The following is an 18108-nucleotide window of genomic DNA, read 5'->3' as shown; positions in this document are numbered from 1 at the left end:
TTACATGGTCATATATAAACCGAAATTGTGCTACAACTGTATTAAGAGGAGAGAAAGACAGAGAAAGGGCATGTATATGTTTTCGGGGCAAGCAGAGAATGTATGAAAAATAGTTAAATCCTTACTTTTCATAAGGGAAAGTACAGATAATGTCTAAAACTGAAAAAATCAAAATGTTTCAAATGCAATATAAGTATGTCAGAGATACATGGGTGAGTACAAAGAAAAACAAGTTTTAAAAAATAAAACTTAGTCCCTGGGGAATGGGAAACGATGGAGGAGAGGGATGTTACAGGACTGCTGTTTTTGTGATAAGCTTTGTAGACTATATATAACTCTGATATAAAGAAAAGTAACATAATTATATAACCAATTAAAATAATTTCAATATAAGTAAAAACCAAATTTGAAAAGGTAAGACATTAATAGTTACATATATGCATGTGTTTATATATGTATGTATATGTGTGTATATATATATATGTGTGTTTGTGTGTATACATCTGGTCTGAGAGCAAGTCCTACAGAATAATAAAATTAATTGCTTTGTAGATCTCTGGGTGAAAAGTTCTGACTCCATATGCATAATATGGAAGGCTACCCCTTCCATTTCAAAGAACTTGCCTTGCTTTGACAGTGCCAATTCAGTATTTGTGAATTTAAAAGAAAAAAAAAAAGTGACACTTTCTTTTCAAATAAATAAATAAATAATAAAATTGAAAAAAAAAATCAGGGGCGCCTGAGTGGCTCAGTCGGTTAAGCGTCTGCCTTCAGCTCAGGTCATGATCTCAGGGTCCTGGGATCAAGCCCAGTGTCGGGCTCCCTGCTCATTGGGGAGTCTGCTTCTCCCTCTCCCTCTGCCCCTCCCCCTGCTCATGCTCTCTCTCTCTTGCTTGCTCTCTCTTGAATAAGTAGATATTTTAAAAAATAAAAATAAATAAAAATCAAAATAACTCATTTCATAAAGAAAAGTAAAAGGTTAAAAATAAAGCCAAGGAAGGCAATACTTCCACCATAAGGGACAGGATATAAGTAAAACAAAAAGACCCCACCCTAGCCAGAATCATTCTGGAAGGGGCCAAACATGCAAGCAGAAAATGGCCAAGAAAACATTCATGAAAATATTACATGGGTATTTAGTATTGCCAGTTATTATTTCTGTGAATCATTTCCAGCGAAGAAAGAAAAATAAATGCAGTTGTTACCAAGATATATTTCCAAATATAATTCATTTGTAATTCCAATAGGTTTGCTAAAGGTATCGATGGTCTCAGAAGTAAAAATGGTCTCAGAAGGAATAGAAAGTTGAAAACCAAAGGGTTTAAAAAGATTTGTGTCCGTATACTCTCTAGCTTGCGAATCTACCACCGGCTCAACGAACAGCTGCCACACAAAGTGCAGTGACGAGATAACCAGACGGGCCCCATTGTTACTGCAACTGCCCAGCTGTAGAGAAACGGCCTGAAAAGTCACTGCGTGGCTTTGATTTCTATTTCATCATAAGAACCTAGATTAACTTCTACTGAGAAAAACTATTTGCTAGTTTCTATGAACAATTTTCTATTCCGTTATACTGAAAAAATATATTTTGGCAAAAATACTTCGGGAAGAAAGACCTTAAATTATTAAAGAAACAGCTAACTAATGCTGCTAGAAACCACATAGCAAGTTGATGTAATTACATCTACTGGAACATATAGCATAATTAACCTCATTTTACAGTTCCCCTTTCTCTTGTAACTAAATAATGATAATTTTCCTCATTCCTCTAAGAAAATTCTCATTTTCACATGTACTTTTAGTGTGAGTTACAGAGTAAATGCACTGCGATACTCCAGAAATCCTACTCACATACAGCAAATCGAAAGCTACAGTAAATACCTGAGTGCCAGAATGCCGTTAGCCCTCTGCACCAGCAAGAACAATTGTTCTAATATCTTCTGAATGCTTATTTACCTGCCCTAACTACAAAGATGAATTGGTTGGAATGTATTTGTCACTGTGCATTTAAAATATGAATCCTGAGTCCTACAAGCCCTCCCTGAGGAGAAGGCAGGGACTCTCCCATTTATAGACTGGTTTTGTTTTGTTTTGTTTTTTCCCATTTATAGACTTTGAAGGATATATTCCCAGCCTTCAAATCTTCACCTGAAAGCATTTTAATACCCCAGACACCAGGTAAGCACTAATTCCCAGAAGCTTGACAGCAGGAGCCCTAGTGAAACCACAATTTTTCCCTACAGGCAAGAGAAAGCAATATGGATACCTACTAATCCACTACAATATAAATAAAAATTATATTTTCCCTGTATCAAGTGTTAAAGGGAATGAGGCCAGAGAAGCTATTAATTATAAATTTTTAAATACAAAATATAGGGGCGCCTGGGTGGCTCAGTCGTTAAGCGTCTGCCTTCGGCTCAGGTCATGATCCTGGGGTCCTGGGATCGAGCCCTACATCGGGCTCTCTGCTCCGCGGGAAGCCTGCTTCTCCCTCTCCCACTCCCCCTGCTTGTGTTCCCTCTCTCGCTGTCTCTCTCTGTCAAATAAATAAAATCTTTAAAAAATAAATAAATAAATAAAAAATTAAAAAATAAATAAATACAAAATATATTTCCTAATCAAAGGATTATAACACTAGAAAAACAGCTGCTATGTCTCAATAGGATAGTTCCAACAGTCATAAAAATAGTAATGGGAGGGCGCCTGGGTGGCTCAGATGGTTAAGCGTCTGCCTTTGGCTCAGGTCATGATCTCAGGGTCCTGGGATCGAGTCCCGCATCGGGTTCCTGCTCAGTGCAGAGCCTGCTTCTCCCTCTCCCTCTGCCACTCCCTCTGCTTGTGCTCTTCTATCTCTCTGTCAAATAAATAAATAAAATCTTTAAAAAAAAAATAGTAATGGGAGGCAGGTTTATGATGCATTATGATATTTTATTTAACTATCAGATAGCTAGTATGTGCCAGGTATTGCCATATGCATTAGAGATATGGCAGTAAACAAAAATGGAAAAATCTCTGCTCTTATGAAGCTGTCATTCTATTGAAAGAAAAATAAATAAATAATATATCAGTGCTACAAAGAAAGACCGGAGGACCATTCATTCCTATTTGCCCTGAGCAGTATCCTTTTTATACTTGTTGTCTTGGTGGAACTATTAAAAGCATACTCTTTTACTCAAAATATCCTGGGTGTAAGATAAAATAACTCTAAAGATAATGGGATAAGTAGAGATTGAGATATTAACCAACAGGTGCTATATTAGATACTTTGGTGAGAAAAGGTCTCTTATTATGATGATAAATTTGAGCAATGACTGGAAAGAAGTAAAGGAGCAGACAATATGGATATCTGTAGAGAGCTTTTCAGACAGTATATTCTGTGTGTGTATGTGTGTGTGTGTGTGTAAAAGAGAATCTGTAAACCTTCACTGAGAAAAGATGAAAGTCCACTGTTTCAATAAAGAAGTCTATGAAGTAGAAAACTTTTCATTCTGTTTCTTGCCTAAAAATGGTTCCCAGGGTATAGTTTTAGCCATCACCACGTTTATTCTGGTAGATTCCAGGATTATAATAGTTTCCCTAAAGAGAATGCCTTCTCTATGAATATAAAACTGACTTATTATGGCTTTTAATATCATTGGCACTTAATATCATTTTATATATCATATATTTCCCTAGACCTTAGGTGATTCTGGACCTCCAGAGTTTCCTTAGAGGTGCAGATATGATGTGAGATGGAACTGGTAAATTCTCCAGTAATAACACCAGTAATAATAATAATACACCACCAGTAATAATAAACGAGACATTCTAAGTGCTTACTTTGTGCCAAGGACTGTTCTAAGCATCTTAACTGAGATTATTCAAGGATCTGACCATTTGTCAGACTGTCCAGTTAAGGGGGTCCCTGGATCTCCTTAAGCATTTGGACCATGCTCAATTTACTTCTAAATAACATAATCTCAATTAACAGATATTGGATTTTAGACAAACAAGTACACATTAGTTTTGTATGTTATACACAATGGAAAATGATATATGTGACTCACAATCCTAATTGTCAGTGGAGAAGTCCACGATTGTTTCAATGTTTCCTTACTTCAAATTCTTCTCTTTGCTTCCACTGACATAAAGTCTGCTTTACTTCTTTGGGCTCAATTTTATATTTTATTTAAAGGAGCTGTTTCTACCATCTTATCATCACTCTGTGTTTAAGTTTAAAGGCTTGGTGCGATGGAGGCTCACTGTAGGGACACCTGTGAAAATTCTCCACAGCTTTCCCCTCCTTTCCCCTTCAATCAGAGATCTATGTGGTTTTTAGAAAGGTGACACATGCACCACTTGAACCAAAGTACAACATATATAAGCTAAGTGAACAGCATATTATATTTCCCCACCCAATTGTGATTAGAATAAATCTCAAAACTTGATGAAAATTATGGATCACAGACCTCTTATTCTTAAGAATATGGAAGATGTGAGGCCTGAAAGTGCTGTAATTTTGCTACCAGAAATTTTACTACAATAAATGAGGTGAAGATACAGGAAGATATAATAATTATAAATGTATAAACAATTAAAAAAGAGTTTCAACACAAATATATCAATACGGGTCCAATCAGGAGAGAGAAACCACACAAGGAACATTTAATATAAAGAACTATTAACTATAATGGGAGTTAAAGTAATGAGGGATTGCCTAGCTGTAAGAGAACATAAAAGAATATAGGAATAGCAGATCAAAGGAACAGCCATTACTCCTGGGGCTCAGAGCACCCAAGGAAGAGTTCTCCCCAAGCTCTCCTCTTCAGTGCTGAGATCCAGAACTTGTTCAGGAGGGTACAACCTTTGCTCACTGAAAAAGTTGCTCACTTACTGGAAATCTGCCTAAGGAACTTGCTAGAAATCAACCACATAGGGTGCCAGGGAGGTTGTTCACAGAGAAGTGTTGCATCAGAGGCGCTTCAATACAAAACTACAAACAATACCACACTACAAATAGGGAGAGCTAGAGGACACTGCTGTCGGCCACCCTGTATGGCAACACCTGAGCGCCAGGGAAGGCTCAAGCACCACAGGAGTATGATGTGGGAAAAAGCCAGCGCGCCAGCACCCGGAAGCAAAATCATTTCCCTCGGTAACGTTACTCCAGGGCCCTCTACTGCCTGAAGCTTCAGTACCAGCTGAGAAAAAAAAATTTAAAGGAACCATATCAGTTTCCACAGAGCAGACAAAAAGACTGAATCCGGAACTAAGGGGTAAGAAATCAATAACCAGCACATTATATGAAGCAAAAACTGAAATAAATGAAAGGAGAAACAGAAAATTGAATAATTATAGCTAGACATTCAAATGCCCTTCTCTCAGTAACTGATAAAACAATCAGGCCTCCCTTACCCCTCAAGAGATAAAATCAGCAAGAAGATGGAAAACTTAAACATTATCAACCAACTTGACCTAATTGAAATAGATTGATATAGAATATCTCAACCAACATCAGCAAAATACCCATTCTTTTCAAGGGCAACTGGAATATTATTAAGGATAGAAACCTTACGATATGCCAGAAATATGTCTCAGTAAATTTAAAAGAACTGAAATCCTATAAAGTATGTTCTGTTACCACAGTAGAACTAAGTTTGAAATCAACATCATAAAAAAATGAAATCTACATAAAACGTGTAGAAAATATGCAAATATTTGGAAATGAAAGAACATATTTCAAAATAACCCAAAGATCAAAGAAGAAATCACACACACATAAAAATTAGACAATATCTCAAAATTAATGGAAACAAAAAAGTAACATCAAAATTTAATAAATGCAGCAAAATCAGTGTGTAGTAAGAAATTTTAGCTTTAAATGCTTATACTAGAAAAGCAAAAATATCTAAAATCAATCATCTAAACTTCTATTTTAAGAAACTATGAAACAAAGAGCAAAGCACGCACCAAGCAGGTAGAAGAAAGAATAATAAAGATTAAAATAAAAATCAGTAAAATTGAAAATAGGAAAACCACTAAATTAGAAAGTGGTTCTAAAAATTATCAACAAAATTGATAAGCCTTTAGGCTAAGCCATCCAAGAAAGAAAGAGAAAATGCATATTATCAAAGGCAGGAATGAAATAAGAAACATCAATGCTAATCCTCCAAAAATCAGAAATAGAAGAGGAAAGTATGAACGACTTTAAGCAAACAAAGTAGACATCTTAGACAAATTTCTGGAAAGACACAACCAGAGTTAACTCAAGAAGAAATACATACATAAGAAAGTATTGATATAGTAATTTAATCCCCCTCCCCAAAAGAGCCCAGGTCCAGGTGAATTCTAACAAATACTTAAAGATAAAATAATATCAATCTGGGGGAACTGGGTGGCTCAGTTGGTTAAGCGGCCGACTCTTGGTTTTGGCTCAGGTCATAATCTCACAGTCATGAGATCGAGCCCTGCATTGGGCTCTTGTGCTCAGTGCAGAGCCTGCTTCAGATTCTCTTTCCCTCTCCCTCCTCCTGCTCACTCTCTCTCTCAAATAAAAAAATCTTTAAAAAATAATAATATCAATCCTATACAAACTCCTCCAGGAAGCAGACAGAGAGGACACATTTCTCAATTCATTTTATGAGGCTAGTATTACCTTGATAACATAGCAAGACAGAAAAATTACAAAACTACAGATCAAGTTTCTCATAAATAGATATAAAAATCATTAACAGAGGCACCTGGGTGGCTCAGTAGGTTAAGCATCCAAATCTTGATCTCAGCTCAGGTCTTGATCTCAGGTTTGTGAGTTCAAGCCCTGTGTTGGGCTCCACGCTGGGTGTGGAAACTACTTAAAAAACTATCATTGATGGGTAGGGGGATGGGCTAATTGGGGGATGGGCATTAAGGAGGGCACTTGATGTAATGAGCACTGGGTGTTATATGCAACTGATAAATCACTAAAATCTACCCCTGAAACTAATAATACACTGTATGTTAACTAAATTGAATTTAAATGAAAAATTAAAAAAAAATCATTAACAAATACTAGCAAACTGAATCCAGGAAAATATAAAAAGGACTATATACCATAACCAATTGGGATTTTTCCCAAGAGTAAAAGAAGGTTGGCATACCATTGGAAAATCCATAATGTAATAAACCACATTAATAGAATAAAGGGGAAAACACATGAAAAACACAGAGAAAAGCATATGACAAAACTCAATACCCATGCATGATAAAACTCTCAACCAGTTAGGAACAGTTCTCTTCCTCTTTTATCAATAATAGAAAACCTCCTAATAAGAGTTTTTTTAAATCTACAATAAAAACTACAGCTAACATCAAATTTAATAGAAATAATGTTTTTCCCCTCATATCAGAAACAAAGCAAGAATGTTTGCTTTCACCACTTCTTTTCAACACTGTACTGGAGGCTTAAGCCAAGGCAATAGGGCAAGAAAAACATTAAAGGCATACAGATTAGGGGCGCCTGAGTGGCCAGTTAAGACACTCTTGGTTTTGGCTCAGGTCATGATCTTGCGGTTGTGAGATCAAGCCTCACACTGAGGCTCTATGCTCAGGGGGACTCTGCTAGAGATTCTCTCTCTCCCTCTGCCCCTCCCCCAACTAAAATAAATCAATAAATCTTTAAAATTAAAAAAAAAATGAAGGTATACAGACTAGAAAGAAAAAAGTAAAACTGCCTTTATTTTCAGGCCAAATTATTCTGTATATAAAAATTCTGTGTATAAAAAAAAATCAACAACAACAACAAAAACCCTACTCTCTACCTGTTTAGCAGGTTCAGGCTTCAAGATAAATATATAAAATCAATTTCATTTCTACAGAATAGCAAATAAGAATTCAAAAATAAAATTAAGAAAACAATTCTATTTTTTAGCAGCAAAAAGAATGACATACTTAGAAATAAATTTAACAATAGCATCAAAAAGAATAACATACTTAGAAATAAATTTAACAAAAGAAATGCATGACCTGTGTACTAAAAACTCCAAAACACTGCTGAGAAAAACTAAAGATTGTATAAAAAAATAAATAAACACACCAAGTTCTTACATCAGAGAGGTCATAGTTTATGAAGGCATCAACACTATTCCTATTCAACACTCTTCCTCTCAAATTCTCATATAGAAATTGACAAACTGACTCTAAACTATATATGGAACACAAAGAACTAGAAATGGTAAAAAAACAAAGGTGAAGGACTTAACCTGATTTCAAAACTTACTATAAAGCCACAGTAATCAAGACAGTCGTACTGACATAGGATAGCCATACAGATGAATGGAACTGCCTAGAGTCTACAAGTAACCCCTCACGTTTATAGTCCATTGGTTTTCAAAACAGATGTAAGGAAATTCAAAGGGGACAACTGGATAGCCATATTCTGAAAAGGAAAGAAAAAGAAAAAAAAGAACCAGACTTTTACCTCTCATCATAGACAAAAATTAACTCAAAATGGATCATAGGCCTAAATGTAAAGAGTAAAACTATAAAATTTCTAGAAAAAAATAGGGGAAAATTTTTGTGACCTTGGATTAAGTGACGATTTCATAGATATGACACCAAAAACATGATCCATATAAGAAAAATATTGATACACTGGACTTCATAGCTCTTATTCTTCAAAAGATACCGTTAAGAGAATGAAAAGACGAGCCACAGACTGGGAAAAAAATATTTACAAATCATATATCTGATAAAGGACTTATATTTAGAATATAAAAAAAAACCTTTTTATAAAACCTTACAACTCAATAAAAAGACAAACAACCCAATCCAAAAATTGGCAAAAGATTTGGATAAGCATTTTAGAAGAAAAGATATATGAATACCTAATAAGCACATGGCAAGATGCTCAACATCATTATTCATTATTGAAATGCAAATTAAAAATACAAAAAGAGAGAATTACACATCCACCAAAATGTCCATAGAGTAGTCCCTTGGTTTCATCCTTGGGCGATGTGCTCCAAGGGGACCTCCTGTGGATGCCTGAAACCCTGGACGGCACCGAAACCTAGACACACTGTGTTTTTTTCCTATACATTCACAGCTATGATAAAGTTTAATTTATAAATTAGGCACAGTAAGAGATTAACAATAACTAGTAAAATAGAGCAATCATAACAATAAACTGTAGTGTAAGTTACGTGAATGTGATGTCTCTCTCTCTCTCAAAATATCTGATTGTAATCACTCTATTTGATGTGAGATGATAAAATGCCTACAAGATGAGATGAAGCGAGGTGAAGGTCACAGGCATTGTGATGCAGCATTGGGCTACTACTGACCTTCTGAAAAAATGTCAGAAGGAGAATCACTGGCTTCTGGACCCTGGTTGATCATGAGTGACTGAAACTCTACTGTAGAAAGTGGAAACCACTAATAAGGGGGACTACTCTACTCTGAAAGATTGACAATATCAAGTTGTGGGGATGGTATAGAAAAATTGAAACCTTCACACATTGCTGGTGGGAATTAAAATGGTACAGTAACTTTGGAAAACGGATGGACAGTTTCTTAAAAAGTTAAACACAGGGGTGCCTGGGTGGCTCAGTCAGTTAAGCATCTGCCTTCAGCTCAGGTCATGGTCCTAGGGTCCTGGGACTGGGCCCTGCGTCAGGCTCCCTGCTCAGCAGGGAGTCTGCTACTCCCTCTCCCTCTGCCCCTCCCCTCCATTCATGCTCTCTCTCACTGTCTCACTCTCTCTCTCAAATGAGTAAATAAATAAAATCTTTTTAAAGAAGTTAAACATATACATATTATACAATCCAGTTTATATCCATATATTCATACCAATACTGTTCATAATAGCCAAAAACTAGAAATAATCCAAATGTTCATCCAAATATCCATAAAATAGAAATAATGTTAAATGCAGAGAAAAATTTTAGGAGAAATTCCTTCATGAACTATCAAATCTCTGATCTATAAACATGATGTGTCATTTCATTTGTTTTCTTTTAGCTGATCTTTAATTTCACTCAGCAATGTTTTGGAGTTTTGGAAAGGGAAAAAATTTCATACAATAGAAAACTAATTTGTCATTAAAGAGGAATGAACTACTAATACAAAGAACAATATGGATAGATCTCAAAAACATTATTTTAAATGAAAGAAGGCAGACACAAAAGACTCCATATTAATCTATTTACATTAAATTTCTAGAAAAGGCAAAGAGAGGGGACAGGAAGTGGGCATAAGGAATGACTGTAGATGAGCATCAGGGAACTTTTTGGGTCATGGCAGTATCATAAATTGAATTGTGATGATGGTTCACAACTGTATAAATTTTCTAGAAATCATTTAACTACAGTTACAATGGTGACTTTTGTGATATGCAAATTATACCTCACTAAAGCTACTACTGTAAGGGAAGAAGAGAAGAATGACTCTGCCTTTCCTACAAGAACTGTGTTTCGGGGTAACCAAATTGCTAATAAAGAGAATTTCTTTTATAGAGAAATTCCAGCTAATAAATACAAAAAGTGACAATATTAGAAAAATCACACTTTGTAATCCCTACTTAAAAGATGGATCTCAAAGGGTGCTAAAGCTACTCAATGAAAGACTGATGAGGAACTCTGTAATAGAGGAATCAGGCTGGTGCTGCCTGGAGCCAAATCATCAATCTTAACATCACTAAACTTAAGACCATCAGACTCATATACCACTTGATATTTTACAAGTACACAGCATCAACTCTGAAGGATTCTTGCCAAAAAAAATAAAATAAGCCTGAATCCAATCAAACCTCTAGATCTAATTATCAGTTTACATAATATAGTAATAAACAAGCTAAACAACCCTTTAAGGAAGCAATCAGTCAAATCCAGGTTGTAGGATATTCTAAAGGACTTGGTTTTTCTAGCAAATTCACAGCATTAAAGGGGTGCCTGGCTGGCTCAGTCAGTGGAGCATGTGAATCTTGATGTTGGGGTTATAGGTTTGAGCCCCACATTGGGTGTGGTGATTACTTAAAAATAAAATCTTTAAAAAAAAAAGTGAGGGACACTACTACAGAAAAAAAGAAATTCAAGAGCTAAACAGCAATACACAGAGTGTGAACCACACCTTGATTGGATTCTGATTTTATCAAACCAACTGTAAAAAGACGTTTTGGTGACAACTGGGGAAATCTTCATAATGACTACATATTTGATGTTATTAAGAAATTATTAATTTTCTTGCATGATACTAGCATAGTGGTTGTGTGTGTGTGTGTGTGTGTATGTATGTGTCTTTATCAGTTGGAGGACATGCTAAAGCATTTGTGGTAAAATGATGTAAAGAATTTGCTTTTAAAGATTCCCACAATTACTTTAAGTGGCAGAGTGTACATGTAATAAGACTGATAATATGTTGAAAATTGTTGAAGCTGGACAATAGGTATATTGGACTTCATCATCCCATCCTCTCCACTCTTAGTATGTTTTAAATTTTTCATATTAATAAGGTTAGTGGACAATAAAAGACTGTACAGCTAAGAGGGAAAAAACGTAAAAGAAAAAGGAGGGCCACAGCTCAAAGGAGAGGTCAAAGATAAAGACTGATGTGGAAGTCATCAGAAGATAGAGAATACATGAAGCCAAGTCTTTGGAGAGCAGAATATAAGGAGAAAATAGAAAATAAATACATAAAAAGAGACCAGAGAAGTAAAGCCAGTGGAATAGTAATATTTAAAGACACAGCAGAGAAAGAGGAGTTTGAGAAAGATACCAAAAAGTGGAATTAAGGTGGGAAGAGACCTAAGAGACCTAAGAGTGGGAAGAGACCTAAGAGAAAAATTGAGGGAAGAGACCTAAGAGAAAAATTGAATCAGGAAAATCAAGGCAAGAAAGTTTCCAAATACTAAGAACCATGAAGTATGTTTCTTATAGCCCCAAAATTTCAAATCAAATAGAAAAAAGGGGGCACCTGGCTAGTTCAGAGGGTGGTTTCGGCCCAGGTCCTGATCTCATGGTTTGTGAGATCAAACCCTGCGTGGGGCTCTGCATTCAGCGAGAGTCCGCTTGGATATTCTCTCCCTCTGCTCCTTCCCCTGCTCCCATTCTCCCTCTCTTTCTCTCTCTCAAATAAATAAATCTTTAAAAAAATACAAATAGTAAAAAAAAAAAAAAAAAATCATGTTTCAAACAAAAGAATTTCAGAATGATGAAATAATTATCTCATATTTAGATATGGGATAACAATATCTAGATATTAGATAATATTTAGATATTTAGATATTAGAGTTCGTATTTTCTAAGATACACAATACAATTTCCCAGATACTGAAGAAGATCTTCAAGAAATATTAACATTTATGTAATGTTATTTAAAAAAAGGCATTTACCTACTGGCACCAAACTGCTACCTACCTAATCTACCACCGTGAAAGATAGAATAGCAAGTGCTAGAACAACTATTAAAAAGTAAGATAATGACACTGGCCATAAAGAGTTCTCTGGAGAAGAATCATTAGACTGTACGATTCATCAAGATAAGACAGTAAGCTGGCCCTGTTTCTCTCCCTATGCCCAGATTCCAGCATGGTGCCAGGTTCCAGGTTTCTACAATGCTGGAGTCCCGGGGGGGGTGGAGGCGGGAAGAACAGGTGACCCTGATGATGCCCAGTATTGTTGGTGTTTGAACCACAGTTACATATTAGACCAAACTGGTGATCTCAGACCCCTCTCTAATTATAAGGATAAATAACAGAGCTTTTCATTTCATACCCAGAGCTTGAATAACTTATTCCCAAGTATATAAATACCTTTGCACTGCCACTCTCAAAAACAGTTGTATCTTTTTACAGTTGATTCCTCGTACTTTGAGGAATTGACTATTATTCACAGCCTTGAAAATGTCACTTCAAATAATTTACCAACACATTAGATGCAATATAAAATGCAAGTCATATATAATTTTAAGCTACCGTTACTTCAATCTTCTATTATTTACTCTATTAATTTGTAATACCCTGAGGTTAAAGACATAGGCTTGTTTGCAGGGCAAAGCCCCACCCAACGTGAATCTCTATCTTTATATCAAAACCATTTCATATCATCTAAATCAATATAAGGTTCAAATAAGTCTTTTTGATTTCCACAGATCTAACACAGAAAAAGGAAAAACTCCTAGCCTCTCCGCAGCACATGTATATTTTATTATTTCTAGGTATATTCTGAAAAATGTTTCTAAAAAGTGTTTAAAAAGTCTCAACTCAAGATTTTTAAAATTCTTAGTAGACTCTTTTTAACCTTTACGTAACCCAAGATTAAGAAGCATAATTCTAAAATGCCCTAGAATCAGGAATTAAAAGTTAAAAACTTACATTCAAGCTGTGCAACCACATCTCCAGGGTCTACTGCTTCAGGGAACACCTGGAGCGGGAGAACAGAGAGGGAAGCAAGGTGAAGACGAGGAAGGGAAAGGAACATATGCAGGAAACGACAGTCTGTGTTTTCCCTCTCATTCCCCAAATATTCCTTTCCCAAACCAAAGAAACTTCTGGCGTTACTGAAGACTGTCACTTCGTCTCTGCTTCCCATGATCACTATGGAGGATTTGACAATTAAACATACCTTATGGCCGGCTGTCGTGCCCTCTCCAACTTCACCTGTGCTTCCTCTTTACCTCCAGTTCCTGCCCTGCTGGTTTCCTTGGTCATACTGGCCTTCTTGGTGCTCCTCCAACTCATCAAGCTTATTCCCAACAAGAAGGCTTTATATTTGCTATTCCTCTGCTTAGAATGCTTTTCCCCTAGACCTTCGAATAACTGATAACTATCTCATAATTCAGGTTCAGCTTAAATGTTACTGCCTTCTCTGACCACCCTTTAAATTTGATAATCCCCCTAATCACTCAGCCCCTCTCTGTCCCCTTGCCCTCCCTTTATTTTTTTCATGACACTTATCACTATCTAAAATTGTATTATTCCTGTTTACTTGATTATTGCCTGTTTCTCCTATTACAGTGAAAGCTCCAAGAGAGGAGGCTGTTTGTCTTGTTTACCCAGTGCCTATAGAACAGTGCATGGAACAGAGCAGGACGTGGGTACTTCCTTGCAAAAGAAAAGGAAAAGAAAGGAAGGAAGGGAGGGAGGGAGGAAGGAAGGAAGGAAGGAAGAAAAGAAGGAAGGAATGGGAGGAGAGGGAAGGAAGGAGGAAAGCAGAGAAGGAAAGAAGGAGATAAAAAAGTGAGGAATATGATTGGGAATAACCAAAAGCAGCAGTTTCAGGGAAAAATAGAAAAGAAACTCATAGAAATAAGTATCATAAGATAGCCATAGTAAAAATACAACCTATTTTTACCCATTAATGTCTCCTCTCTTTTTTTATAAAAATTATTTAATACTCAAGATGCTCTATTTTACATAAAGCCCACTAACATAATTTTAGAAATAAGCTGATCCATCATGAAAAGAGGCAACTGATTCAATGCATAACAGAATGCATATTTATTTTCAAGCTTCTGGGTTTAAATTACATATCTCCTTTTTAATGAAACCAAAGTATAAAGTCAGCAACAATAATTTGTGTTCTGGGCTTTTATTAAAAATTTGGAAGTACTATGATTATTTGTTAATATTTGAACTCACCTTTTCAAACACCATTCTGGCATTGAAGACCAGTGGAAAATTGGCTGGGACACATTGTGTCTTTTTGTATTGGCCAAACACACAGATGCTAAGATAGATGTCCTCCTTGTCTTTCAGCACCACTCCTGGACAAGTTACCTGAATGAAATTAGATAGAGAGATGTAACTGCTTTATGAATTCCCTGAACTATCCCACTAAAATAATTTACAAGGCATTACATAAAAACAGTAGTCTGCTAAGCTAATAAAAACACACACAAATAAAAAAAGGAGAGAGAAATTCTAATGTTTACAGAGTTCAATGAAATGCCTTTATAACTTCCATCCCCCTGAGAAATCTATGATTCTCCATTTGGTTATTTGTGCCACATTTGAAGCTCTGTGTACTGGCTCTTGGGACAGACACTAACAGTTTTAAACAGTCAGCCTTAGGCACCCACTTTATGCTGAATGCTGACATAAACTTATTCAGCATCATTTAATCACAAAGGATTAAGACTCAGCAGAAACAAAGCACTATCCTAGAGGACACAAAAAAAATAGCGATAAAAAACACAAATCTGACCTATATCACCCTAAATAGCAGCCTGTACACACCCTCATCAAAAGCAATCATGACAAAGTTTCAAAGCTAGTGAATTATAAGTTTCTAGCCCAGTGAAATTTTTTTTAAATATGAAACTGCACTTAATTAGCCTCAAGATTGACAGAAAATATAGGCACAAAATGTAGGGTTTCTAAAAACTACATCGCAGTTTCCCCAGTCCCTGCCATATTTCATTTAGTCAGTGATCAACCATACACTTAAAGAGATATTAAAGGCTCTCTTAGATTTGAATCCAACCTACCCACATAGTAATATTACTCAATGCCTCCCCAATAATACAGTCAAAGTATACTTTTATTGTCCTCTGAACACACACATTACATTCTTCCATTATCTGGATGACTACTCCTTACCACTCCATTCCATCTCCTCCTGATTTACACTCATCACTTCCCAAGGCTTACATCAATCAGCTGCATCTCCTACACAAAACCTCTTGACTCACCAGCTATCATTATTCAATTCCATCTAACTCAAAGATTTACTATGAATTTACTATATTCAAGTAAATACATTTTAGATTCTCATAACATTTTGTAGTTCTCTTAAGGCCCAATTATTGTCTCCATGCATTTTAATTAAGTGGGTACATCCCACCTCTTTTAATGATAATTCCCTTATATTGTAATTATAATTCTGAGAACAGAAACTTTATTTTCCTCATCAATATATCCAAAAACAGACTTTTGGTATTTAGAAGAAGCTTAGAGATTATCAAGTACAGCTTCAGATTATTTATATATGATAAAACAGAGCCCCAAGAAAGTATAAGTGATTTACTTATTTAAAATGACATAGTAAATGAATCAATACAATACACTCAAAAGTGCTTAGAAAAGTGCCTAACAGAGCATTCAACCAATATTAGCTACAGTTATTGTTAGACTGAAAATCATTATCATTTGTCATCTCAACACAACTACATTGAATAAATAAGACTTCATGTCTCTTTGTACATAGCAGTTAAGATTATTTTCTGTGCCAGATATTTTGACTCCATCTCCCTCTTATTCTGTTTTCCACTTCTGTCCTAATACATTCCCCACTGATTATTAAAATCTATTAAAATCAAGGTCCTCAGCAAATCTCATGCTGTCCATCACCCTCATTTCCTACCCTGCCTCATTAAAATCAAACCTGTTAGAATCCCTCTAACTCCGTGTTATCCAATGCGGTAGCTGCAAGCCACTTATGCTTATAGTTGTGGCTAGTCTAAAACTGAGATGGACAATGAGTGTAAAATACAAGATCCTGAAGATTTTGACAACTTGTTCAAAAAGATTTTGAAGACTTATTACAAAATCAGCATAAAATACCTCATTAATAACTAACACTTTGAATATATTGATTGATTTTTTTAAAGATTTTATTTATTTGACAGAGAGAGACATAGCGAGAGAGGGAACACAAGCAGGGGGAGTGGGAGAGGGAGAAGCAGGCCTCCCGCCGAGCAGGGAGCCTGATGAGGGGCCTGATCCTAGGACCCCGGGACCACGACCTGAGCAGAAGGCAGACGCTTAACGACTCAGCCACCCAGGCGCCCCATGAATATATTGATTTAAATAAAATTATTATTAAAATTAATTTATCTACTTAAACTTTTTTTTAATGTAGCTGGTAAAAAATTTAAAATTACATCCTTGGTTCAAATTTGTCACTCATATTCTATTTCTATTGAGCAGTGCAGCTGCTCTAATTGTCCTACTAGAAACTACTGACTCTCCTTCCAATGTGTAATATATGCAAGAAGGCCTGAGTTTTTCTCATCCACAATTCTACAAATTCTGCCATGCTTTAAAAGAACACCCACCAGCTTTCCAAAAAGAAAGCAGAAAAGGAGGGTGGGTAAAGAAAATCAGATGGAACAAATAGAAAATAAAAAGCAAAGCAGTTGACTTAAAACAACCATATGGATAATTACATGAATGCAAATATTCTAAGCATTCTAATTAAATGGCAGAAATTGTTCAGATTGGATAAAAAAGCAAAACACTTTTTTGCTGTCTGCAAAAAAAATCACTTTCAAGATAAAGACACATAGAAAAAGTATGTTCAGAATAGTAGACCAAATACCTCCAAAAATCAGCCCCTCTATAAAAGCAAAAGAGAACACTACCAACAACTGCCAAAATCAACTTTTTACAGCTCTAGAAATTAACCAGAGATCTGCAACAATCTGAAGAGTATTTATTGGAGAAAAACAGCTGAATTTTGGTTAAAACAGTGATATTATGGTGTGTTAATGTATTCTACTCCCAATCTCCTCTACTCAGGTCTTCTGCAGCCTTGAAAACCAAAATCCTTAGAATTATAGTAGCCATGAAAACCAGCAGTCCCACAGACACTGGAGGAGAACAGGTTTAATGCTACCCAAAAGCCTCATCCCCAGGGTACTGTCATTATTTGATCTGACAGTACCCTGAAAACTTTCATTCACAGGGATTCTCTTTATTTGACCTGAATTGCAGTTCACTCATACAAACAGCCTTTCTCCCCAAGCCAATTGTCAAAAACAATCAGTAGCAATTGTTTAACACCACAGATGCCTGAGGCAGTGATCACAATTGAGGCAAACCATAACCTGATCAAAATACTTAAAAGGCAAAGCTGGAAAATCATGTATATGGGTGTGTGGGGGTTGGGGGATGCTGTCTTTGAGAAGCTATAATATATTCTTGGCAATTTAGAGGATCAAGCACATGTTCAGGGCTGTGCACGTGCCCAGAAATGACTTGATGAAACCCTAATCTCTCACCTCCAGCTGACCTTGAGGTTTGGGATAGTTGGAAGTGAAGGCTAAGACAGAGTTGTAAACTGCCTGCAGGGCATAGAAAACATGCCCCAACAAGCCACAGAGATCTTCATCAAAAACTGGGAGACTTATTGGTTCAAGACATTTAAGGATATATAA

The 18108-nt window shown here is 36.0% G+C and overlaps 1 protein-coding gene across 6 annotated transcripts in view; it reads right to left on the bottom strand.

Moving 5' to 3' along the window:
• SPATA6 (spermatogenesis associated 6) overlaps positions 1-18108 on the bottom strand; it is a 137640-nt gene that overhangs the window by 103745 nt on the left and 15787 nt on the right. For 5 of the 6 annotated variants that reach the window (XM_035018604.1, XM_035018605.1, XM_035018608.1 and 2 more), the window contains exons 2-3: positions 14591-14728; positions 13325-13373 (exon numbers count right to left, since the gene is read on the bottom strand). In XM_035018604.1, the coding sequence (XP_034874495.1) occupies positions 13325-13373; positions 14591-14728 (187 nt within the window). Of the gene's footprint in view, positions 1-13324; positions 13374-14590; positions 14729-18108 lie in introns of those variants that run through there. The other variant, XM_035018607.1, reaches the window with a different exon arrangement.

This window comes from Mirounga leonina, unplaced genomic scaffold (genome assembly GCF_011800145.1).
Source record: "Mirounga leonina isolate KUSES-001 unplaced genomic scaffold, KU_Mleo_1.0 Mir_173, whole genome shotgun sequence".
NCBI lineage: Eukaryota > Metazoa > Chordata > Mammalia > Carnivora > Phocidae > Mirounga > Mirounga leonina.
This window is presented reverse-complemented; position numbering and strand designations above follow the sequence as displayed.